At 38.0% G+C, this 25,796-nt stretch overlaps 1 protein-coding gene across 2 annotated transcripts; it reads right to left on the bottom strand.

The window, feature by feature from the left end:
• Nucleotides 1–7,406: 7,406 nt before the first annotated feature.
• On the bottom strand, nt 7,407–24,667 carry LOC148890339 (sodium-coupled neutral amino acid transporter 3-like). 2 transcript variants are annotated; one of them, XM_089010298.1, is made up of 17 exons: nt 24,341–24,664; nt 20,899–21,058; nt 20,692–20,712; nt 20,474–20,555; nt 20,274–20,389; nt 16,952–17,025; nt 16,422–16,514; nt 16,206–16,287; nt 13,771–13,853; nt 13,445–13,503; nt 12,886–13,056; nt 12,462–12,541; nt 12,275–12,375; nt 11,184–11,308; nt 10,136–10,280; nt 8,447–8,550; nt 7,408–8,360 (listed from the first exon to the last, which is right to left on the bottom strand). In XM_089010298.1, exons 2-17 carry the CDS (start codon nt 21,000–21,002, stop codon nt 8,256–8,258), a joined length of 1,545 nt encoding a protein of 514 aa, XP_088866424.1. In that variant the 5' UTR covers nt 21,003–21,058; nt 24,341–24,664; the 3' UTR covers nt 7,408–8,255. The 2 variants fall into 2 exon arrangements, with proteins under 2 accessions (XP_088866425.1, XP_088866424.1); XM_089010299.1 differs by lacking the exon at nt 20,692–20,712 and having other exon boundaries at nt 7,407–8,360; nt 24,341–24,667.
• Nucleotides 24,668–25,796: the final 1,129 nt, after the last annotated feature.

The raw sequence follows: 25,796 nt of genomic DNA on the forward strand, positions 1-25,796 counted from the left end.
AGGGCAAGAAGACATGAAAATTAAGAGTGTGTCTCAAAGCCGGTACACCTATCCTGTCAGCACGTACACGCCCATGAGGAAATAAATTATCTTTGTTATTACTTGCAGTTGAATGCAGCAGGTGTACACACCTTGCGTTCCGCTCTGCCAAAAACTGTATGGTGTAACCCGCCGTTGTTCACACAATGGATGAAAGACAATGGAGAATGTAAACATGACGCACTTGAACACACAAAAAAAACAAAAAAAAAACAAAGTTAAATATCTAAGATAAGGCCCAATTATTTACTTTCTTATTCGGCACTACGGTATGTATATATATATATGTATATATTTTTATCAGTCAGTTTTAGTGAAACATAATTTCCCTGAATGAATCAAATAGTTTTTTTTCTCCCGTACAAATATTCATGAGGCATTCTAAGTAACTTTACCTATCCTAACAAAAGCCATAACCCCAGTTATTGAGATGTTTTACACATTATGACTATGTACTTAAAATAAGAAATGCCAAAATGACGTAACCTAAACAAAAACTAAACAGAGAGATATCTTAACAATTTCGAATATTTTGTATCCTTTATATCTGTATACCCCTCCCCCCTTTTTTTTTAATTAAAGCCCAGCTTTGGCAGTCCTATGGCTTTATTTAGCAGTCATGTCCGCCGTAGAGCCGTCACGATTGTCGTCACGCTCACGGAAGGGAATTTTTGAACCAGAAAACCAGAACTTCTTGCTAAACGAAAGAAACTCGTACTCCTCGGAGATTGATATACCACGAAAAACAGTTTCGGTGGGCTGTTGTTGGACTTAAACTGAATTTGAATGGAATTGGAGACATTTATTCATCTATTGGTCCATTTTCTAATCCGCTTAACCTCACGTCCTTGGGCAGCATGCGGGCTATATCCTAAAATGGTTGCTAGCCAATCGCAGGGCGCACATTCACATTCATTATCACGCTAATTTAGAGTGATCAATTAACCTATCCTACATGTTTTTTTTGAGAACGTCGGAGAAAACCGGAGTACTTGGAGAAAACCCCATATCGAGAACATACAAACACGCAGGACCCGAAATGCTAACCGGTGCTAACCTTGCTGCCTGGAATAGAGGACATTGGATCAGATTTGTTTTTATTTTTAAGGGCCGCCTTATTTGTTTGTTTGTTTGTTTGTTTGTTTGTTTGTTCATTCTTTGCGTATTTCACCACACAAATTAGCATGAAAGTGGCAAAACAGAATACACGTTCATACAAATCACAGAATAAGCAGCTGCAAGCATTTGTTTTGTTGTTATAACTCCATTCTATATTACATTCTAGCTCGTTTTTATTTTGTTTTGACTTTTATATTTTATATTGAGTTACACTGTACTTTTAATTTGTTTAAAAATATTTCTCGTCAATTTGCTCACTTTTTAAAGGATTGGTTTTCATTTAGTTTTTTGTTTTAGGATTATATTGATCTTTTTCCTTTCTTTTTACAATTAAATAAATAAATAAATACATACATACATAAATAAATAAATAAATAAATAAATAAATAAATAAATAAAGCCACTGTGTACTGTGTAAATTAAAACTTCCAAACAAGTGTTCAATCTTCTGAATTCTGTTCATACAGAAAGACCAATTTGAACACATTTAAAATCAACCCCAAAAGCTCATAAATGAAATTAATCGACAAATAATATTTCTATGATTATTTGTAATATGTTTTGGTGAGTTTAATGAAGGGAACATATACTTTCAGTTCATTATAAGGAAAAGAAAAACTTTTTTTATTTGACATTTATATTGATTTCATTCAGGCATTTTTTTGTTCACTGTTATCAAATATAATAAATAAAATAAAAATAGTATAAAATAAATGCAGAAAATTTATCGATAAGAATAGGACAAAATATTTAAGCATAGTAGAAAAGAATGAAGAACAGCAAATCAGCCACGTCATACATCTGTGGCATTTAGTGTTTGGGGAGAAACAAGTTCTCCTGAGACACAAATGCAGTCAGACGAGTTTACAAGTGCAATCAGGCGTAGCTCTTTGTAGTTTCATATTCACCATTGAGCAATCTTCTTTTTCTTTGAATTGTATATCGGCTGATCACGAATGTGTAAGGAACAATAAGCTGAAAAAAAAGTATGTCTTTTCTTTACACTGTGTAGTACATAAGGTTAATGAAGTCAGGTTTAACCCAGAGAGTTGCCAGCCAAACGCTAAGCACTAGGAGACGCTGAAACAACCATTAGAATGTGCAAGTATTGACAAACTAAAACCGAAAGATGAAAGATAAATAATGTACATGCTTTAAAGGACAACCGAGTTGTGTTCATAATTTGTAAAATGGCTTCAAATGACTTCGACTGAGCGTATCTTAATAAGATTCTTAATAAGATTCCACCGCATATCGCTATATTTTACGTTTTAAGACTCGCGTTGAATATTCAGGAAGTCTTGTTTTTGAGTTGGTGACGAGTCCGTACGTGACGTCTTTAAAGGAACACCCCTGACCGAAAAAAAAAGACGCATTGTAGCGGTCCTTCCATCATGTCAATGTATTTTGCTGTACTTGTTTGGTCTGGGGACCTCGTGTTGCCCCCAAAAGCCGCCAGAAGAGGGCGTCCAAGCGCCATATAAGTAATTTATCAGCCTGTGGAAACGGAGGTGGCCACAGGAGGTCGCCATTTTGTGCCTCTTTTTTCGGTGAGACATTTCCCCTCAATGTTGCCTCATAATGGCACGGAATAATGCTCCCAAACTCTGGAATTCTCTCCCACCCAACATCCGTAATATTGACTCCCTCCCTATTTTCAAGGCTCATCTCAAAACCCATTTGTTTAAAATCGCTTTCAATGTCTAATTCTCTCTGCTATTTTATTATTTATCATTTTACTTATGGTTTTATTGTTATGTGCTGTGTTCTATTGTTTTTATTGTAAAGTGTCCTTGGGTGTTTTGAAAGGCGCTTGAAATGAAATGTATTATTATTATTATAATAAATTCTTTAATCGATTGCAAACATGTATGCTTTCCTCTTCAGAACTATTTGAATCATATTCATAACTGGATGTGTAACAAGAAAGCATATTCTCCGAATCTGAAGCCATTGTTTTGATTCTCCAGCAATGCAAGACGTTTTGCCGTGACGTCACGAACTGGGGGCGGGACTTTCTGAAAATGCCCAATTCGCAGCTCAATTTTTTGCAGATTTTGGACACTAAGTCATTTTTATTGGTGTTTTGCATTTGAATAAAAATATCATACTGCATGTTTTGGGTATTTTAGACGCTATAAAACGTTTTTTCTGATGTCAGTTAAGAAACAAAAAAGTGACGTCGTTTGTCCTTTAAGGAATGTGGGAGGGAACTGCAGTACCTGGGAAAATGAACAGAGTAAACCAGGTGACACCGACCTTCTTGAGTGTGTGTGAGCTACTTCTTATATACTGATTACAAATAACCAATTTGCCCCAATTACCTTTAAAAATATTATTATGTGTTGGTATTATTAAATAATGATGTTCATTTTCAGATATTGGTCATGCATGTTCACGGTGTTTCACCATAATTACAAAACAGATAGAATAAACATGTGCAATGGTTCATTTTTCCATACATCTCTGTCAGTGTTTACATTTTTAAAAGATCATTTTGACAATATTGCTAAAAAAAACATCCTATCACTGGTGAGTTACAGTATTTTAAGAAAAGCTCTCGGGGCAAAACAAAAACATTACTTGAGCAGCAGGATCATAACTAAATAACCAAAATGACCCCAAAAACGTGACTCACCACAACGTCATGTGACAAGGCCACAAGACCACACGTGGGCGCAGGAAGTGGACATTCAAGACAATCAACTAAATATACACAGGTTGATGACATAACATGCTGCAGAGGTCATCTGACTGGCTGATCCGCAAAAAAAAAAGGGCTGGCGGATGTGATCAGATGCAAACAAACAAATCATGAGCAGGTTTGTTCAATTGACTATTCAGTCACCCCTCCCTCATATTTCATTAGTTGTCTATTTTTACAGCCCTTCTTTTAACAATTCACTCATTTGTGTCGTTAATATTGATTGATATTTTTGAAATGTTTAAACTTTTTTTAACATATCCTGATTGGGCATTGAGCAGACTATGTATGCCCTGGGCACATTCTCAAACTGACACTCTCATTGAATAGCAGTGACGTGCAGTCAGTGGAGGCACGTGAGGCAGGTGAGGCAGTGCCTCACCTGTCATCATGGAAAGCTGTCATGGAAATATCAAATGAAAAAAATAAATTAATCAGTTAGATGTATTTAGTGATTTGTACTTTAAAGTTCTTGTCCATTTAACTTCACCGTTTTAGGATTTACCGTTCAAATACGGTAAACGGTAATAGTCGAGACGAACGGTGACGTCATTGAGGACGTCAGTGCCTCACCAGCCATGAACCTCACGCACGTCACTGTTGAATAGGGGTGCAATCTAGTCCAACAATGAATAATGACACACAATGCACGTAAAGATGAATATTATTGATGTCTTAAACTCAATAAAATAAGGCCTTTTCAGAATTCTAGTGAACTATATTCTGAGTTTCATTTTATGTTGAGGGCCGTTTTTTATTTATCCCAAAAAATAAAGCAATGCCTCATTTGAATCGTCCGTTTCAAGTACATTTAATAACTTAGCAGCGGTATGAGTTAATAAGCTGCAAATATTTCATGACGGTACGTGGGTAGAATTTTCTGGCAGGCTGTTTGTGCTTGAATGTTTTTCTCTGGCAGAGGACGAAACTAAATTCAAAGTAAGAACGGAAAGTTTATAAACAGCTGCCTCTACTGGATTACCATTCAAGCTTACTTTTACCAAAAGACCGATCTCGTTGATCTAAATCAGAATCAGAAATGCACAATACGGTACAAATGTCGAATTAATTCTTCACACTACTTTTACAGCTACAGTATTTGATTTTATTGGTCATTTTATTGATGTAATTATTATATTATAGAATAAATGAAGCCACTTTTTTATTTCAGTTAACAAGATACCTGTATTAAAAAATGCTAATAAAATGAGTACTTGTATTAATGTCTACATTTTTGTTTTAAATAATAATAAAGATCAATGTAATGCGATACTCCAACATGTGAACATTTTCAGTGAAGATTGATCAATCGTGTGACTTTTCGCAATCGAAAAATCAGGCTATATTTACTTTTCAAAATCACAAAATGTTACTTTGCAGCAGTAGTGGGGTGGCAGGGCCTTTCATTGCTCATCATGTTTTTTTTCGGTTATAATGACTCCAGACGTTCATAGTAAAAATTTGAACAGTTTAATGACAGTATTTCTTAAGTTTCTTCAACTCACAACGTATTTTCTTGCTTTCGGCACCCTCGAGTGGACGTGTAGTAAATTACACCCCACTCGCAGCTGTGGAGTGATTCACATAGCACGACTGAAGACCTTGCGATGAAATCCACGGCCCACCACTGCTTTGCAGTATATACTAATGTTAACTTGAAAGCGATGCGATAATTACAATGGATAGTTTCCTTCACCACCACCACAACCGCAGTTGTTTTGCAAAGGAACCGCAGCAAGATTGTCAATACGAATTAAGAATAATTGTCATCAGAAAAAAAAAAATCGAGAATGAAATGAAACCTGCAGGTTCTGCACAAACACATTTTTTTTTTCTTGTGCAGATTTTGTTTTGTATCTCTGAGATATTTTCCATAAATGAATATGTTCTAAAAAGCACAATGGACCAAGTGTGATTATATTTTAACCCTGAGGGCACAGCGGTTACAAAAGGGTTAAAAAAAAAAGAGAGATTCGAGAATAAGAAGTTATCATGTTTAAAAGTTTCATGCTGTTGTATGCTTAGTCAACACTTGTGACTCAATACACAATTGAAGCACAGGCAACCTGGGGTCAATCAGGTCAACGGACACAGCAAGTTAAATGGTCAGCTTCACAGGAGTAATTTAGGACTTCAAACTCCTTATCACAGGAAGAGGTCATTAGCCAGGTTACAAACTTATCAGTTCATGGGAAACACAATGTTTTATTGCGTACAGCTGTTGGTGCTCAGAATGTCCAGAAGCGTGGTATTCTAATCAAGAAAACTATGTTTTACTAATGTATCACTTTAATTTGCATGCATTCTCAATAAATAGCTTGGCAGAAGGCCGCAGAATTCAGACGTATATCATGGGTGACTCTGTTTCCTGCCGGCAGTAGGGACAATCTTTCTGGTTCAGAGTCTCTGTCTACAGTGTCTGACTGTCATATCTCTGACAAATATTGAGCTTTTTTTAAATCTGAGTGACATTCAAATTGCTATACTGATTTTTTTGCAGTTCAGGAGTATTGACTAAATGATGACAAATGACAATTCATAGTCGTGCAAGTCGTCGTAGTAGTAGTAGTAGTAGTAGTAGGAATAGTAATTATCATCATCAACAATAATAATAAACAGTGGGAGTACAAGACTGAACAGATGACACAAGCCTTGATGGAAAAAAATAAACATTAATCATTATACTTTATTGTCAAACTAAAACCTGCTATTTACACTTTACACTTTACTATGGCAAATGCAATATGCCTCACAAATAGAAAATGTTTACATTTATACACATCATCAATATAAAGCCAAGTCTCAATCCCCAAAACTATTCAGGAATAGGAATTGCACATTTGACACTTTCTATTCACCGACTTTACAGCATTTCTGTTTTCAAAGGCTAAAGGCATTTTTTTTACTTCTCAAGTGGTAGGTAGTTTGTTGTTGTTTTGGTTTCGTCCCTTCAAATAAAGAACTCTCTTGCACAACACAGGACTGAATTCAAACACTGCAAATACATTGGAAGGGACGGACAATGATTTCCTTGCGTTGTTCATGACTGATATGTGAAAATATCTTCATAGCACAAATCCAAATGTCTAGAGCTACAAATTATTGATTTGAGATACATAAATAAAATCTGACATTTGAAAATAAAATCCTTTTTGGACACAAATAGATCTTTACAAAAATGATCTGCATTCATTTGCTTTGTTCATTTACACTATTGTGTGTACTAGTATACCCATTTACAGAAAAAAGACAACTCCAATCAGCAAAAGGAGTAAATATGCACGCTGTTAGCACTACGTCACCACAATAACATGATCCACAACCCCAAATTAATTATGTTTGAGATGAACAACTGATCATTGACATCAGGTGAGTCAGGCATACCAAAAACACAATTCTGGAAAAGAATTATATATATATATATATATATATATATATATATATATATATACAGTAAAGTCTCGTTTATATATATATATATATATATATATATATATATATATATATATATATATATATATATATATATATATATATATATATATATATATATATACAGTAAAGTCTCGTTATATCGATATCGGATATATAGATAGTCCCGGTTATATCGATACTATTTCTATGCACGCACGGGGAAAATTACATGCAAACAGGGTCGGATATATCGATAGTCCCGGTTATATCGATATTTTTTCGGACTCCCTTGAATATCGATATAACGAGACTTTACTGTATACCATGTAACTCGACTAGTAGTTAAATATAGTTCCTCTGAATTTTAAAAGACAGCAGTTCTATAGACTAGACAGTCGACACCTGGTTGAATATCTTTCCTCGACTTGGTGGGAGAGAGTAACTGCCTAAAGTTTATTTATTTATGTTTTAAGACACTTTCTTTTTTTAATGTCTGAATGTTTGTTTTTACAGTACCGGCTGAGTCACGTGGCTGGATTAGCTCAAAGCTGATAGCTGTATATGTTAATTCATAAAATTAAAGAGCATTATTTCTGCTCTGGTACACTCAATGGGCACAATTAAATTAGACCTGAGGCAAAATATTTGCGTTGGCAAGGATACTAAAACCGAAAGAGGTGATTATTTAAAAAAATGTTTGTTATTGTATTCGTGGTGAAGTGTACTGGATACAACTAGGGTGTGTGAAAACCTCTGTTAATGTGACGCATTGTAGATTTTTCCACATGTAATCATAAAATTATCAATGGCGCTTTGATGTGCCTAATAGGGTAGCCAGTGACTCTATCTGTATCAATAACATTGCAGTAAAATGTTATTTTAGCTCTATCAATACAAGTATGACATTTTGTTTGGCATGTTTACATGCGAGCTCTTAATTCTCGTTGCTTCTCCGTCCCCGAAAACACTCATGTGGGTTTTAGTGGCCCCCGCCGGCATTGCGGCTTCCCGACGTCCAGTCGATTATTATAAAACTGAGACTCATTATCATGAAGGAGACACCCAAGGCGGCAAAGCAGGCGGCCTATAATCAAAAGTTTGGAATAGCATCAATACATCGCTGTAGGACTCACACGATGCAGAAAGGGAAACAGGTCTAAATGATCTCACCAGGATCTTGGGAAGAGAGTTCATGGGTTCGCTTTCTTTGGGAACAATGCGGATGTAGAAGACGGCGGGGAAGATGAAAATAAGGCAAGGAGCAGACGTGGCACCTGGAATTATGAAGCATAAAAGTGTGCAACAAACATTAGCATTACACTATTTTAATCGTGGGAATACTCACACAGCCTAAATTTGTGTGCACTAAAAAAATTACTCTTTTTTGGGAAAAAACGTGCTTCAAATGTGTTGTGAGGACATCAATCGTGTTCTTCAGTGCATCCCTCAAAACGCAAATATTTCCCGAGTTGTCGTTGATGACCCAAAAGTGTCAAAGTGTGTTGAAGGTCATCTCTCTGCCAGTATAGTTGTTGACAGGTAACTCAACATCTATCCTGCTATACCACCGATGTATGTTTAAAGTCATTCAATGTTTGTACCCCTGCGTGTACAACGTGTCCTTGGCAATACAGTATGTCAACGGAAACACTTTCAACTTTCACCTGGCCAAAGAAAGATGACTCGTGTTCCGTTAAATAAGTAGCCCATTCATATTGACTCGATTAGGCAGCATTTTGTTTTCTTCCCCCTTTTCTCTGTCAATATACAATGGTCACGTTTTGGATGTCCGTGTGGGGTTACTGAACTGGTAGAATAAGGTCAGGCTGTAAATACAGACACAATAAGTGACAAAGTAGAAAGATATTAAAGGATAATCAAGCTCCCGGCCCATTTACAGTATTTTATTATTTTTGACAATAATAAGCTCAATACACTTAACTCATTCACTGCCATCCCTGAATGTATTCGGGAATTGAAAATATGGCGTGGAGCGCCATTCCCGAATTTGTTCGGGTTTTGTTTTTCTTGCGAGGGTCCCGATAAAGCGCTGGTAAGACCTCTGGCAATGTTTTTTTTCCCTTTCACAGGGGGTCAGCATTTGCCTTTTGTCCATGTTAGCACTTTGTTACAGCTTCAGCTGTTGTCAAAGCGCTAAATGAATCAATACTGTATGTATGTATTGCATTGTATTTTGGACAGCCGCCCTCATTTCAAGCTCATATAACGTCATACCCATATCATTTAGAAATTACCTCTTATTTTCTGATGAAAGAAGAGCGTCTATAGTGCCTTATACTACATCAAATAATTATGTAGTCCTAAAACTCAATATTCTGCGGGTCCTGCAAATTGAGTGACAATGACAAAAACCTTGGCACTGGAATGGACACATTTTCTGGCAGTGAATGGGTTAACCATTCCAAACACGGCATTTTGATTCATATCGCGTTTGTGTAATATAAATTAAGGTGCAAAATCCAACCAGCCATCACAGGTGCAATCTTATTGAACTCAATATGTTTTACCATGACCTGTCATCTGAAAATGACATCACAGTTGGTCAAGGATCAGGTAACAACCAATCACAACTCACATTTTTGAGTATGAGCCATGATTGGTCAATGTTAGTGGACGGTGACCTATCCTAGTTTACCAGAGTCAGCTGGGACATGTTACAGCTCACTTGTGATCTTAATGTAAAAAATAAATAAATAAAAGCAGTAAAGAAAATGGAGAGCGATTGCATAAGTGTACCTAACATGGCCTGTGAGTATAGACCTTCCAATTAGGTGAAAGCCTGTATTAATAGCACTATAGTATGATAGTATGAAAGAGCTTTATATAACATGCACTAACCAATGATTCCGAAGATGCCCAAAATGTTGGGGGCGAAAATGACCAGCATGTTGATAACCATGAGTAGAACCAGAGCGATGGCGATGTGACGCAGCCAGCTGAAAGCCTTGCTGGGGAACAACATCTGCTGGATGGCTCTGCGCACCTGTGTGTGTACAAACACACACACACACACACACAATCACACATGGCCAGGCAAAATGAGATTAACCGCATTACTGTGCTTCAAAGGACAACCGACGTGACTTTTTTGTTTCTCAACTGACATCAGAAAAACGTTTTATAGCTTCTAAAATACCCAAAACACGCAGTATGATATTTTTATTCAAATGCAAAACACCAATAAAAATGACTTAAAGTGTCCAAAATCTTCAAAAAAATGAGCTGCGAATTGGGCATTTTCAGAAAGTCCCGCCCCCAGTTCGTGACGTCACTCCAAGACGTCTTGCATAACTGGAGAATCAAAACAATGGCTTCAGATTCGGATAATATGCTTTCTTGTTACACATCCAGTTATGAATATGATTCAAATAGTTCTGAAGAGGAAAGCATACATGTTTGCAATCGATTAAAGACGTTATTCCCTGTCATTTTGAGGCAAAATTGAGGGGAAAATTCTCACCGAAAAAGAGGCACAAAATGGCGACCTCCTGTGGCCACCTCCGTTTCCACAGGCTGATAAATTCCTTATATAGAGCTTGGAAGCCCTCTTCTGGCGGCTTTTGGGTGCAACACGAGGTCCCCAGACCAAACAATACAGCAAAATACATTGACATGATGGAAGGGCTACAATGCGTTTTTTTTTTTCGGTCAGGGGCGTTTCTTTAGTGCCGTCACGTACGGACTTGTCACCAACTCAAAAACAAGACTTCCTGAATATTCAGCGCGAGTCTTAAAACGTAAAATATAGCTATATGCGGTGGAATATTATTAAAATATGCTCAGTAGAAGTCATTTGAAGCCATTTTACAAATTATAGACACAACTTGTCCGGAGACGTCGGTTGTCCTTTAAGGTCACCTCCAAACGTAAGAAAGTGGAAACTTACGGGGAAGAGGACGATGGGTACAGTGAGTGTGACGGCGGTGAGGACAGCCACACGCACACACAGGATCAAAGTGTCGTAAGGATCAATGCGGCTGTAAGTGTGAAGCAATTCTGGCTCCACGTTGCCTGCAGAAATACATTCAGAAATGTAGTAAATATTCATTTCTATTCATATATACAGTACAGTTTTTTTATTGAGGCAACAGTATCTGAGCAAATACAAGTTAAATAAATGTGTTATTCATAATCTTGTATTTACAGTTGATGTAAGTATATAAGTAAAAACCACCCTGTTGAGATGGCAGGTTTCTGTGATGTATTAAAAAAAACTTTTGTTGTTAACTCATTCACTGCCAGACGATGTGCAAAAATGTGTCCACTTCGGTGCCAGGGTTTTTATTATTGTCACTCAAATTCCAGGACTCACAGAATATTTGGTTTTAGGACTACATAAACATTCAATGCACCATAAAAAAACCTTCGACTGTCTTCTTTCATCAACAAAAAAGAGTTAACTACTAAATTATGTGGGTCTGGAGTTATGAGCTTGAAATGAGGGTGGCTGCTCCAAAATACAATGCAATACATCCATACAGTATTGATTTATTTAGCGCTTTATTGATTTATTGATTGATATAGTGCTTTGACAACAGCTGAAGCTGGAGCAAAGCGCTAACATAGAAAAAAGGGAAATGCTGCCCTCTTTTGGAAGGGAAAAAACATTGCCAGAGGTCTGGCCAGCGTTTTATTGGAACCCCAGCATGAAAAAACAAAACCCGAACAAATTCGGGAATGGCAATTCTCGAATACGTTTGAGAATAGCAGTGAATGAGTTAAGCCCCCTTTTTTAAGTGACTTGAACTCTAATTGAACATCTGTAACTAAACATTCGTAAAAAAAAAATTGAAACTGTATTTGTATTCTTTCACATTCACAATGTCCCTCTGTTGATAACCGCAACTATAACTAACTATCTGTGGCCCATGACAAAAATGAATTTGACATACAGTACTTGTAATAAAGGCAGTTCTGCTAAAAACTACAAAATAATCAATATGTGGATATGATTTGAAATCACATATGAGGGCTCACCGTAAAAGGTTAGGTAGCCAAAGAGAGCTGCCAGAAAGTACATGGTATACATGACAAAGATGGAGATGTTGGACACCTTTTGCATCTTCTTTTTAGTCGGGCTGCAAAAAAAATAAGAAAAGGTGAGTACCGTTTTGTTTGAGTTTGAAAATGATACAAATATGTATTTGAAACACAAGCAACTCACTTGCGGAGCTCAGTGTAAATGGGGAGGACCTCAGGGTGGCAAACAAAGGCAAACGCCAAGATAGGGATTGTGTAGGCTGTCTGGAGAAACACACAATACATTACACCTTTAAACAGCTTCTTCCCCCAAGCCATTAACTCTTTGAACTCTTTCAATAGTACCAAAAAGGAACTGTATAGTTCCACTTAGCAGTTTTTTTGACAACGATACTAGTGCAGCGTGTTCTACCGGAAACAAATTCCTTGTGTGTCCTACATACTTGGCAATAAAGATGATTCTGATTCTGATTCTGACCTACCAGAAGTCAACGAGTAATAAAAATATTAATTGTTCATTTCTAAGCAGATTGTCTCTAGTTCTTCCACCCATTGATTGGAGAATGCCTTCATGAACCTTTGTTTCCATCTTGAGTATGTGGGTTCACCTGTGAGTTGAGGGTGAACATGCGCGGCGCGCATAGGGCGTCGTCCTCTTCGTGAGTCGTGTGGTGATCGCCAACGTGGTTCGACACGTTCAGGCTGTGGTGGGCCATGGTGTGGTTGAGCGAGTTGAACTCCTCAAAGTGGCATGGAATTTTGAACTTTTTGTAGATGACCTGTAGGAGAGAAAGGGCATTTGAAAGGGCATTGCTAGGTGAAGAATGAGAAAATGGGGGAGCGGTCATGACAGAAAGAAGTGGTGCACTTGCGAATTTAGCAAAACACGTGTTACAACCTGAATCTCATTGTACACTTTCCAAGTTAACTTAATTTGACAAGGATTAGATCGGAAACATGCAACACCAAACAAGGACATCCATCCCTTCGCCTTTCTTTGACTCTTCCAGTCTCTCTTTAATTCTATTGCATTTTGTGACAACATTAGAACAGCATGCTGAGCCGTTTTCACGACAATTTCTAGCTGAACCAGGAAACAGTGTTACATTGGTGCATCAAACATTTTTAGTGCATTTCTCTTAACCATTCACCCCTCGGTCAACATACCGCAGTGAGGAAGAACACCATGCAGCTGAGAGAAAATCCGCTCGTATAGCCAAGGTAACCTGAAAGAAGACACAGTAATAGAGGAGGATGGATGGATGGATCGATAGCTAGATGGCTAGCAAGAGCTAGCTAGCTAGATGGATAGCTAGCTAGATAGATAGCTGCATAGATAGCTAGCAAGATAGTGAGATGGATAATTTGCTAGCTAGATGGATATCTAGTTATCTAGCGAGATAGATACAGTATCTAGCTAGCTAGCTAGCTAGTAAGATAGAGCAACTTTGAGTGAAACAAGATGTGGAAGGATAAATAGCATGTCCACCTACCCAGCTGCTTCATCAGGGCCAAGGGCAGGATTACACTGGCGGAGACCATGATGACCAAGTAGTTGCCATTTAAGTACCAAAGACTATTAAGAACAGGAGAAAAAAAGTGAACTTTTTTTTAGCTTATGGATTTTGAATGTCATGTTCAATTATCATTTTGCTTCCTGTGCAAGTCTGACTGTATTGATTTATTTGAGTGTTTATGCGTTCCTTGAGCTGGTACCACCTTAAACTTTTTATTTTGCCTTGTATTGCCAATTGTGGGATAGTTGACTTTGGAGGGTCCACAAAGTAAACCTTTTGCACCGAATTGTTATGGCCAATGTTTCTTTGAGTCTGTCCGTCATGGCTGACCTCCACTTTTGTGGAATGGACCTCCTAGTATTTTGTTTCCATTGTTTTGACATCCCTTTAGAACAGTTTACAGTCAACAGATAATGGGCAGTCTGTACAATGTGGTTAATGGCGCGGGAAAAAAGATTTTTCACCTGACATGCCAAAGAAAACAGAAAACATCTCGAGGACGCAATGATGGTAAAGTGCAAACATCCATTGTTGGCATCCATGAGGAACGACAGGTGCTCAGTGTGTGTCTGTGTTTTATTTCCAACAATTGCAGGTCATGTCATCTTTTAAAAACCTACCAGCATTTCATTGTGGATGAGTTTTCACATCAAACCTCACCATGCTCAAATACCGTGTACGAGTTAACAGATGAAAAGAACAAGACAATTCTTCCAGATGGTTCGAAAAATATAAACCATCTAACATTTATTTGCTGGAATTATAACCTCATATCATGTTTTGTTTCAGTGTGATGATAAGAAAGTTGACGATGTTTCCTTTTCTCTGTAATATTGGTTCAAAACTGCCGCAAGACCTTATGTGGCCAATCACATAAAAAAGGAACTTTATTTTTACCTCTAATAGTGTGCTCGCATCTTGTACTGCTATATATACACATTTATATCATACTATTTTAATTACTTCTGAAGTGGAAGGTGTCATTTTGTTCATCAGCCACAAGTCATCGCCATCTATTTTAAGAAACATGGGCTGTTGAAGAAAAAAAAAACAACAACACAACTCCCTCACCCCTCATTCCACGCAGGCTGGTCGATGTCATGGATTGAAGCGGCGGGAGGCACGCCAAGTGTACATGAACCTTTGGTGAGGGGCGGCGCGGAAGCGACATGTTCTCGCGCTCGGAATGAAGACCTCGTGTCACCATCTGCTGCTGTCACTTGTATGTGCGTATCTGGTGCAATCTTATTGAACTCAATATGTTTACCGACGGTCAACCCTGCAGTGAAATCTAAGCATAAAATGCACAGAAATGTGAATTGTAGTGTGAGACATTTGCTTTAAAGAGGGGATTGTTTGGCAAGGTGGTTTTGTAAATTTAAACTATGGCCAGACATGATTGTCTGGGCATGAGCTGTGGTCAACATCAGCTCTGATGTGGGTGTGCTCAACATGTGTTTACTGTTCGACCAAAGTTCAATAAAAAGCTGAAAAGAGCATCTGCGACTTTGGCCTTCCTTTCCCATCACTCGTGTACTATTAAAATCAATTATCAAATAAATAAAGTCTCCACTGATGGCCTTGGTCAAGAGCAGAAAAGATTATTGATACATTGGCTTGGATTAGTCTCACAGTGGAGAAATTTACATTTCACAGCAGCAAAGTGATGAAAGGAATTGGAGTGGGATTTGCAATTTTGTTTGTTGTTGTTGAAAACCATTGCTGGTTGCACAGAAAAAAAAAGGTTTTGTTGAAAGAATAGAACTTTATTTCGTCAATTCGTTGCATGCAATAAAAACATCTGGATCACAATATATTTTTTCAGTAATGTGCATTTACATCAATCATCTGAATCCAGATGCATTTTTGAGTAGAATAAACATCCACTTAAAAAATATTAACTGGGTTCAGATGACTACCATCCGCTTCACCCAAAAAAATTGAGTATATTGAACACATCGTTTTCTTTTAATGTGTGCTTTTTATTTGAAATTCATGAAACTGCTGCACACGTAGCACTTATTTAAGAGGGTATTTGTGAACATGACGTCGCTAAAGTAAAATTTTATATAACAGTAAAAATCATTTTGAATACTGTATTTTCCGGTGTATCGGGTGCACTGGAGTATAAGGAGCACTCCCAATGAATGGTGTATTATCAAACTTTTTCCAAATATAAGGTGCATTGCTGTGCGGTCTGATGAAAAGGGACTTAGGCATGACTGAAAGTTGACCTTGCGTCCACACCAAATTAGCTAACAGCAAGACAAGCCCCCCAACCCCCACGCCCCCAGCTCGTTCAATTACAAGCTTCCATTCTGATCACACCCCTCCAGTGCCAGCTGATTGGCCCTTGACTGGGAAAATTGTGAAGTCACGAGTGTTGGGCGAGTGTTAATGCTGGTACTCACTCTGCGTTGGGGTCAGCCTTTAAAAACGCTTGGATGACCAGAGGTAACTCGGACTTCACAATGTACAAGTAGCTGGACATGGCTGCAAAAGAGAGAAAATACTCAACCGTGAGTGCCTCTCACTGTAATAACTGGCACACTTTTAATGGGAAATCTGTGATGTTATGTCATCATTCCAAAAGCCTTATTCCTATTTTTAAACAGTTTCAAACTTACCTCCAATGTTCTGCAGAGTGATTGCAATGCCTGCGGCCATTTTGCCAGGAGTGCCAAAGGCCCTGAAGCCCAGCTGTTCGTAAGCCCGAATTCCTGAAACAAAAACAAATTATCATTAATAATAATAATAATAATAATAATAATAATATATTATTAGCGCATTTCCAAACTCTCAAGGACACTTTACAGTGACAGGATAGGTTTTTCGGTGGGTGAGCAGCGGCAGCCACACGTACCAGCCTTCACTCAGCTAGCTCAATGGCTGGCTATTAGCTATCTTATATTAGCTAGCTAAATAAATTATTACTCAATATCTAAGAGACAATGGCTACAAATTTTGGACCATTTCTCCCATAAGTGTTATTGGGTAAACTTGATGCAATCTCCTTATATGCCACTGAGCTTATCACATAAGTGAAAGAACCAACACCTTAAACATTCTATGAATATCTGTTTTACATTCTTCAGGTGTAATAGAGATGGTCATTTGAATATTCAATGATGTAAAAAAACAGCTAAAATAGTCTTACCCACAATGCCAGAGGATTTGAGAAGCAGATGAATGGAATAAGATGACAATGCAGCCACTGCAGTCAGAAGGAACCTGAAATATGATACAATTAAGTTACATATTCTGCTCGTTTTCTTTTTTCCTTTCGGCTTTTCCCCTCAAGGGGTCGCCACAGCGAATCAGTGTCCTCCATCTTCAGAGGTTCGATTCGCATGTTTGTTTTGGCCAAGCTTTACGTCGGATGCCCTTCCTGACACAACCCTCTGTATTTATCCGGGCTTGGGACTGGTTCTTGTCCCTTTTGGTTGTTCATACAGTAGTTGGAAAGCAGATTCTAGCCTACGACTACACTTCCTATGTTCTGCTGCTGTTTTTTTCGCTATGATTATGTGCTGGTATTGACACGTGTTTTTGTGAATTAGATCATTTGTGATTGTTGATGCACATTTGATTCCAACTTTCTGTGGCATTTGAGGAAAAAATTGCATTGAGTAAAACTTTGGACTGTCATGTTAGCTTCTCATGTTAGCCACTAGCCAGCTAACTGCCGTTGGTATTGTTTTTCACTTGTCATCAAATACTAGAACATCATATGTTTATATACTATGTTTTGACTTTTTAGATAATATTCATGGTTCATTTATTGTTCTACCTGACTATGAATTTGACTGAGTGTTAGTGGGTGGTTAAGGTTAAATTGGCCTGTGCGGGTCACACATAAGCATCATCGATTTGCAGTCTGGTCACCGAGAGGAAAACATCCCCTGCTCCAGATGAAGTCTCAAAAACAAAAAATGAACAGAAAAATACTGGTAGTCATTCAAGGGCTTGGAAAATATCGAGGAAGAACATGTGAAAGACTGACTAGGTGCTCATTTCATTTGGTGGCCTACAGCTGCTTGGTATAAAAACAGAAACAGCTCCTCTGTATCATTTATTGTACTAAGTCAGCAGAGAAGAGTCTTAAATTGTTAAAGGACAACCGACGTCACTTTTTTGTTTCCAAACTGACATCAGAAAAACGTTTTATAGCATCTAAAATACTCAAAACGCGCAGTATGATATTTTTATTCAAATGCAAAACACCAATAAAAATAACTTCAAGTGTCAAATATCTGCAAAAAATTGAGCTGCGAGCTGCGAATTGGGCATATTCAGAAAGTCCCGCCCCCAGTTCGTGACGTCACGCCAAGACGTCTTGCATTGCTGGAGAATCAAAACAATGGCTTCAATTTCTGAGAATATGTTTTTTTGTCACACATCCAGTTATGAATATGATTCAAATAGTTCTGAAGAGGAAAGCATACATGTTTGCAATCAATTAAATAATTTATTCCGTGCCATTTTGAGGCAACATTGGAGGGAAATGTATCACCAAAAAAGATCAGCCTGTTTCCACAGGCTGATAAAATCCTTACATGGAGCTTGATCGCCCGCTTCTGGTGCAACGTGACATTTTCAGACTAAACAAGTACGTCAATATATTGATGTGATGGAAGGACTGCTACAATGTGTCCTTTTTTCGGTCAGGGGCGTTCCTTCAGTGACGTCACGTACGGACTCGTCACCAACTCAAAAACAAAACTTCCGGAATATTCAGCGCGAGTCTTAAAACGTAAAATATAGCTGTATGCGGTGCAATCTTTGTAAAATACGCTCAGTAGAAGTCATTTGAAGCCATTTTACAAATTATGAACACAACTTGTCCGGAGACGTCGGTTGTCCTTTAAATAACAATATTAATGTCTTCCTGAAATAAAAAATTAGATGCATATTTGTGACAAAAGATCAAAGCAGTTTTCAACATATAAGATGGTTAATTTCTGTTTTTGATGTTAAGCTGTTAATATAGAAAAAAATTATATATATCATGGGGACAGTTGGAATTATTCTAAACAGAGGCTCACTAAACCTGATCAGCAGAGAGACATGTTGTTTACGATTGCCAGAATCTCAGCAGAGATCACGTCTAAAAATAAACTCATCTCTACAGTATGTATGTTCTCTTCCAGACTCCAGAAAGGCCACAGACCCAAAAATAACGCAACCTGCAGTGCTAATGTGGGATCTGGATTTGTTCATTTATGTCCTCTTACTATGTGCAGAGTGCAGCTGTCAGACATGGCCTTGGTAGCTGCTGGTCATTTAGTCTGCCTGCCTGCCTGTTTGTTTAAATGCTGGGGGCACCAAGTGGCAGGGATAGATAAAAAGTCTAATGCCTGCCTTAGCTGGGCAAGTGTTTGCTTGACCTCTCATTGGATGTATAATAATCAACCTGTATGGAATCTTTACTACCTCAATTGTTTGGCCTCAGGCTTACGTTCCATGCCTCACCTGAGACAAGCCAATGGGTTAAAACTAACCGAGTTTGCCATTCTCTGAATGTTCCTGTTGTATTTATACGACAGATATTTGGCTGATGTCTTTTGGTTGATTTTTATTGAATCTGCTCAGTTTATTGAATCTCATTAGTCTCCATAGGTTTGCCTAACGAAGTGTAGGTAGGTAATGTGGGTGAATGTGCAACAACCGTTCAGTGAAAAAACACGCAGTCACCAAACATGTAAATGCTTGCGCTTTCGCTGAGTTTAGTTTCTATCTGATATAAGCCAGAGCTTAAAAGGCCTTCACCCACCCTGAAATACTCACTGGATTTAAGGGCTTGGGAAAGGGGATTGATGTCGGTGTACCCTCTGACCAAATAGGAATGGAGGACGGGGAGTTGATTCACTTGTTTATTATGAGAAATGTCATTTTCATCAATGTGAGGGTCACTATAGCCTTGAAGGCTGTTGGATATTGCTGCTTTTGTTGTACTGAAACTACATCCTGTACATCCTGAATTGGACCTATCAGAAACAAAACTACAAAATGTCGGGGGAAATGTTTTTTCCCGAAACATTTTTTAAAACACGTTTTAAGGTTTAATTAAAAAAAACTTTTTAAGGTGACATTCAGTCACTTTCTTAAAATTACCCATGGAAAAGCCATTTCTATCTATCTATCTATCTATCTATCTATCTATCTATCTATCTATCTATCTATCTATCTATCTATCTATCTATCTATCTATCTATCTATCTATCTATCTATCTATCTATCTATCTATCTATCTATCTATCTATCTATCTAGCTGTCTGTCTACCTCTGTCTGTTTATTTATTTATTCTCATATTCATACATTCACATATTCATGTATTTAGGTATTTATTAATTTATTTAGCTATTAACATACAGTACAGTCTTTGAAGTGATACTAGTCATGTAATAAATTTTTCTTGATTTTTGTCAAGCTTAAATGAATCTTAAATAGGCCACTGAATATCTTTGGGACTACTCACAAGAAGAGGAGTATGCCAGTGTTGGCCATGGCATAAGCCAGTCCCAGAATTCCACTTCCCATAATGGCATTACCCAGGTTGAAGACAGACATACCAAAGGATGTTTTCCCTTCAAACTGATAAAACAAACAAACAAAAATGAATATATAAAACAATAACAAATGACCAAATTCGGAATGTTGTCGTTTGTGTTTTCTCACATCTGTAAATCGGACTGGTTTCTTTCCATCTGTGCCGGGCAAAAATTCCTCATTCTCCATTCCTCCATCGGTGTCATCGAATCTAATATGAGACATGAAGGCAATAATTTCAAGGGAATGTGAAACGCTCATTTCATTCCCAACATAGTTCAAATCGTATGATTCATTTAAGCCAAGAAGAATAAATTCAATTGTAATTTAGTTTAAACCTGTCATACCTGACTGTTTGAGTGCCGTTTCTGCGCAAGGATCCACCCATTGACGCAATAAAATAAACATGCAATAATGGAAAACAAAAGCAAACAAGCATTTAGTCAACACACACCCAACCTGTTATGAAGACCATGAGCCATGACACATTTATGGAACATAAATACACTTGGGACTGCACTTGGACATGCTTGTGAAGTGTAGGAAACACTCACTGATCGTCCTCGAGTGACGTCTTCATTGGTACGTCAACATCATCGCCGAGGTTGTAACTCTTGCCGTTGGATAAGATGTTCATCTCGGACTGAGCTTGCTCCATTGTGAAAGGTGTTACGGATGCTCAGTGGATTATTCGTTGTCAGGAAAATTCAGTGTCTGTAATGGAGAAGGAACACATGTTACACATTAAACAAAATTATTGTACTCTTTAAACAACATCCTATTTTGTGGTATGATCCCCAAAATCCGCAAGCAGCACCTACTCACAAACGGTGTGTCGTTGTTTATATGCCAGAAGTTGACAGCAAATGTAAATTCTGCATGTTAAACGTGCATGTGTTACAAAATAAAACACGAAGGACTTAAGTTAGCATGTAGCACATTCAATCGTTGCCTTGACCTCGTTGACTTCATTTAAAGAAAAACATGTTCAACGTTTGCCACAAATGTCCAACACAAAGTAAACAATGTCAAACTCTGCTTTTATTCATCACAAATTGTTTGCATAACACCATAATTTGCAAAGTCATTTTTGAAAGTTCAACAAATTCAGCAAACAACCAGTGGCCTCGGTTGAACTTTGGAGGACCAAGACCAAGACAATTAAAAAAAACAAACTAACTAAAACCCATTTTTTCACCCATTTTGTTAGCACTTCAATATCATTTTATTTGCTCCAAATACAATTGAATGACTTTTGTGTTTACGCTTTTGGACTAATGATAGATCACATGCATGGAACAACTCCCGTTACATTCAGCTCAATTGTATTTGGGTCTGTAGCAGTGAACAATTTCCTTCGAATTTTTTTTTCTGGTTGTAGGTTCATTGCAGTGATGCTCCGTAATACATTTTTTTTTTCTTTTTGCACGCATGCAATAAAACCTCGATAGTCGAAATCCTCAATGAGAACTAATTTACGGTTACAACTGGAAAGAGTCACATTAAAACTTTTTTTTTAACTTCAAGATGGCGCCACAAGAGTGGCTGCCTTTCCACCAGCTACTGTATTTTGTTTTTCTACTTCTTTCTTTGCTTTCCACTTCCTTTCATAACGTTGCTGCTGTGAAATGTAAATTTCTCCACTGCGAGACGAATTAATGTACATCCAATCCAATCCAAACAGGCGCTTGAATGCAAAAATGGCCGACTTGTGAGATTTATAGCTTGTGAGCCTGGTAGCGTGTTCTCATATGTCTCTAAAATTATGGACTTGAGTTAGTACTCAAGTCCATGTCCCGTGATGTCTGGTGTTTTAGGGGAAATTTGCCCCGCTCCCCTCCCCAACTTGCTCTTATCTTGCAGTCAACCATCAATATTAAACCTGTTCAATATTCACAATGGAAAATCTTTGTGTGCCTAATCGAGATTAAGTAGGGGCTGTGACGTAAAACAATGACAATAGGCAATATGACCAGTGGCTGGAATTTGCTTCCTGCTTACACAAAAAAGTCATATACTGTAAACATAACTTGTATGACCGTAGGATTTTTGGAAACGTGTAGTTAATCATTCATGGCATGGCAGTTTTTATGTCTTCAATGAAGTGCCAAAATCACAAATACCAAATTTTGCATTTCCACTTAGTCTTTCTTCTACGTAAAAAAATACATTGAGAAAAAGCAAATATTTTCCCTCTCTATCCAAAGTCCACTGCCAGTAGCCTTTTCCCAAAAGAGATGAGTGGATGTGGGTCCAACGTCATGCCTGTTTTTTTGGCATCCAGTAACAGTCTACATTACACAGTTGATCAAATTTATAAGATGCTCGGTTTAGCTAATTGTACAGAAATGTTTGTTCTCAACTATTTCAAAACACCAAGTTATCACACACTTGAAAGAGCAAATCAAAGCTAAAAAAACACCCTGCACTCTTCTAAAGACTTTTACAAGGTGTTGTCACGGCTGTGCAAATGTTTATATACCTCCAATGAGATGGTGTGACAAACTAGCAATCTGCTTTCAAACCTAGCATGTCTTGATGCACTGTTTCCCAACTTTTTATCGAGCCAAGGCGGGCCAATTTACATTCGGAAAATGTAAAGGCACACCACCAAACAAAAATGCATCAAGAAAAAGAAATACAGAGAACCCTCGCTACTTTGTGGTTCACTTTTCACAGTTTCAGTGCATCACAGATTTTTCAAAAGCATTCACATGAATATAAAGCTGAAATACACCGATGCCTTATACATTGAAAAACATTTGTATAGCAGTAAGTTATTATTAATTCCTACAAACATTTACTTCTACATGTATGTATGCCTTTAAATGTGGCCAAATAAATATTATATATACTCAAACACATGTAACTGTACAGGGTACCTGCCTAATTTGCGGATTTTCATCTTTCGCGGGTGGTCGCAGTCCTCAATAACCGTGATAAGTGAAGGATTACTGTGTTGAAATGATGATGAAATTGCCTAAATTTAACAACAAATAAACTGATATTCTCACAAGACGTCATACCTTATTTTTGTTGTATGAATGGCAACTGTTGGTTACATGGGTTTCGTGTATCAAATAAAAGGGTACATACAGTATTTTAATGTTTGACTTGCCACTAGCATAAATTAATAGAGAGACATTAGTTGTAGATGATGAAAAATAATCTTCGAACTAATGATGTCAAAGTGAATTTCCGTTGCAGCCTCGATTATCTTGATCGCACTTTTGTCTGATTGCCGGATGAAAAAAAGAAAAATAAACACCTGCACTAAGTCTTCTTGGACTGGTGAGAACGTGCAGAGTTCGCTGACCGCAGCCGCTCTTATCTGCCGACTAGGACCCAGCAGAAAAATCCATACAACAGGTTGTTGGTGTTTAGTTTGAGGGCCAAAGTCAAAAACGATGCCGCGCAATGACCCAAACCAAGAGTTTTTTATTTTATTTCGTTTTTTTTTCTTTTTAGAAAAATCCCAATTGTATGTTATACCCTAAACGTCTCAGGAAGATCTCAGCTGCGACCCGAGTGCGAATAAATTATTTCAAATAACGGATGGGTGGATGGATGAATAAAATACATTTTTGATCATTAATGCTAGCAATAATAAAGATGCGTAGTATTTTACTTGACTGCCTATATAACGTTGTTCTTTTCTGTTTGATTAACTTACCACAGAAAGAATAATCGGCAGACATTTGACTTTTTGGTGAGGATCAATTATTTTCTCCTGGTGTTATAATGTGCTACTGTGTATATCTATACGCTTTTCTAATCGCCCCCCCCCAAAAAAAACAGCAGACCCTTGTTGGCGCTATATAGGGATAGGTGGTCTTCAGACTCTCAAGATCTTCCATATGTGATGTTTTCTTTTTTTATCGGCTAGCGCTGTTCCTTCAACCGGATCGATCCAGTGCATTGGTACCAATGGAGCAATCAAACCATAACAGAACACATGATAGAAATAAATAAAATAAAAAAGGAAACATGCCTTACCAAAAATAGGATTCAAATGGTGGTGAAAATGGGCAGGATTAATTCCTCAAGCGCGTGAGAGAAAGTCGATATCGAGAGAAAGTCGCTCTCGATATTAAAATGCTTTTCGGAGTTTTACGCACAATCAGAGGGTCGCTCGTCTCAGTACAAGCGTGCAATACTTGTGGAGAATTGGTCGGCATTGTGAAGCACGTTGCAGTCCAAGCTGTGGGGGTTGCAGAAGGTCCGCCTCCTCTGGTCGAGCTCTCCAATCCCCCCCTGCAAAACACTCTCCCACCCACTCACACGCTCTTCTCACACGAGCACCACCACCTCCTCGTGAAACTCAAGTGGAAAACCTTTACGCACAGCGAGGCTTGTGCGTAAAGCACGACGCTCGTGTTTGTGCTCTACGTCACACTCCATTCCAAGACATTATCGCCCCCCTGCCTCGTTGTGTAAATAAAGCCTTTCTCAATATTGAGGCGTAGCAGCTTGTTAAGTGGAGTGTAGAGTTACATTTCCGGCTCACGTCCTCCAAACAGGCGAAAACAATGAACGCACGCTCATTTCCGCTACGAGAGGCCTTAGGGGCATCCTAAAATAAACCTATCTACACATAGTGACCATTACATAAACCACACGCGCGTTTTAACCCAATGGACGCAGTTTTTCATGACTGTCTTTTACAAGGTTTATTGAGAAACGTTTTACGCAATGGTGGGCCGTCAGGTCCTGCAAGGCCGTCCCTGCTGGCCTACAAATATCTGAATCAGACTAATGTTAATTATATTTTGTCAATTATTTAATAATTCCAAATTGTCTTTCAGCTTCCTTTGGTTGATTTTCTCTTGTTGTGCTGCTTCGAGATGTGTTTTGTATATAAGCGTTTAACCAATCACATTTCAGCCATAATTTGTTACCATGGTCAGAAATCTACCCGGAAGCCTTCACAATCAGTTCTGCAGACCCTGGAGCATAAAATAACTGACAATGAAAGTTGCTTTAACCAATCAGATTTCGAGTTGTCAACCAAAAGTCTGCTTTTGGAGGGCGAAATAAAATACTAACTGTACATATTTTTTTTTTACTCCTCAATCCTAGATTACTGCGGACAGGTTTTGGAATTCAAGAACAGCATTTTTAACCACATTATTGGATGATGCACCATTTACAAACGTTTCTGCAGCATAAAAGTGGGTTTAAAATTGCAAACATCGGACTGATCCATGATTGGGTTATTTATACACAGAAAATGTAGTTGGAGATTTGACCCAGCACACCATTGCAAAGGCAGAGGCATTCACAGTGCATGATCAGCACCCAGATATATTTACACAATTTATTTTGACTGTCGGCAAAGAAACAGAAGTTTTTACTTCTGTTCAAAAACAAGATGCTCACCGCAGTTATACTACACATTATTTGGATACCAGGTAAAGGTGTAACTGATGTTTTCATTTTAAAGGGACACGAC

The sequence above is a fragment of the Hippocampus bargibanti genome, linkage group LG12, assembly GCF_051943395.1.
Source record: "Hippocampus bargibanti isolate YZ-2025 linkage group LG12, ASM5194339v1, whole genome shotgun sequence".
NCBI lineage: Eukaryota > Metazoa > Chordata > Actinopteri > Syngnathiformes > Syngnathidae > Hippocampus > Hippocampus bargibanti.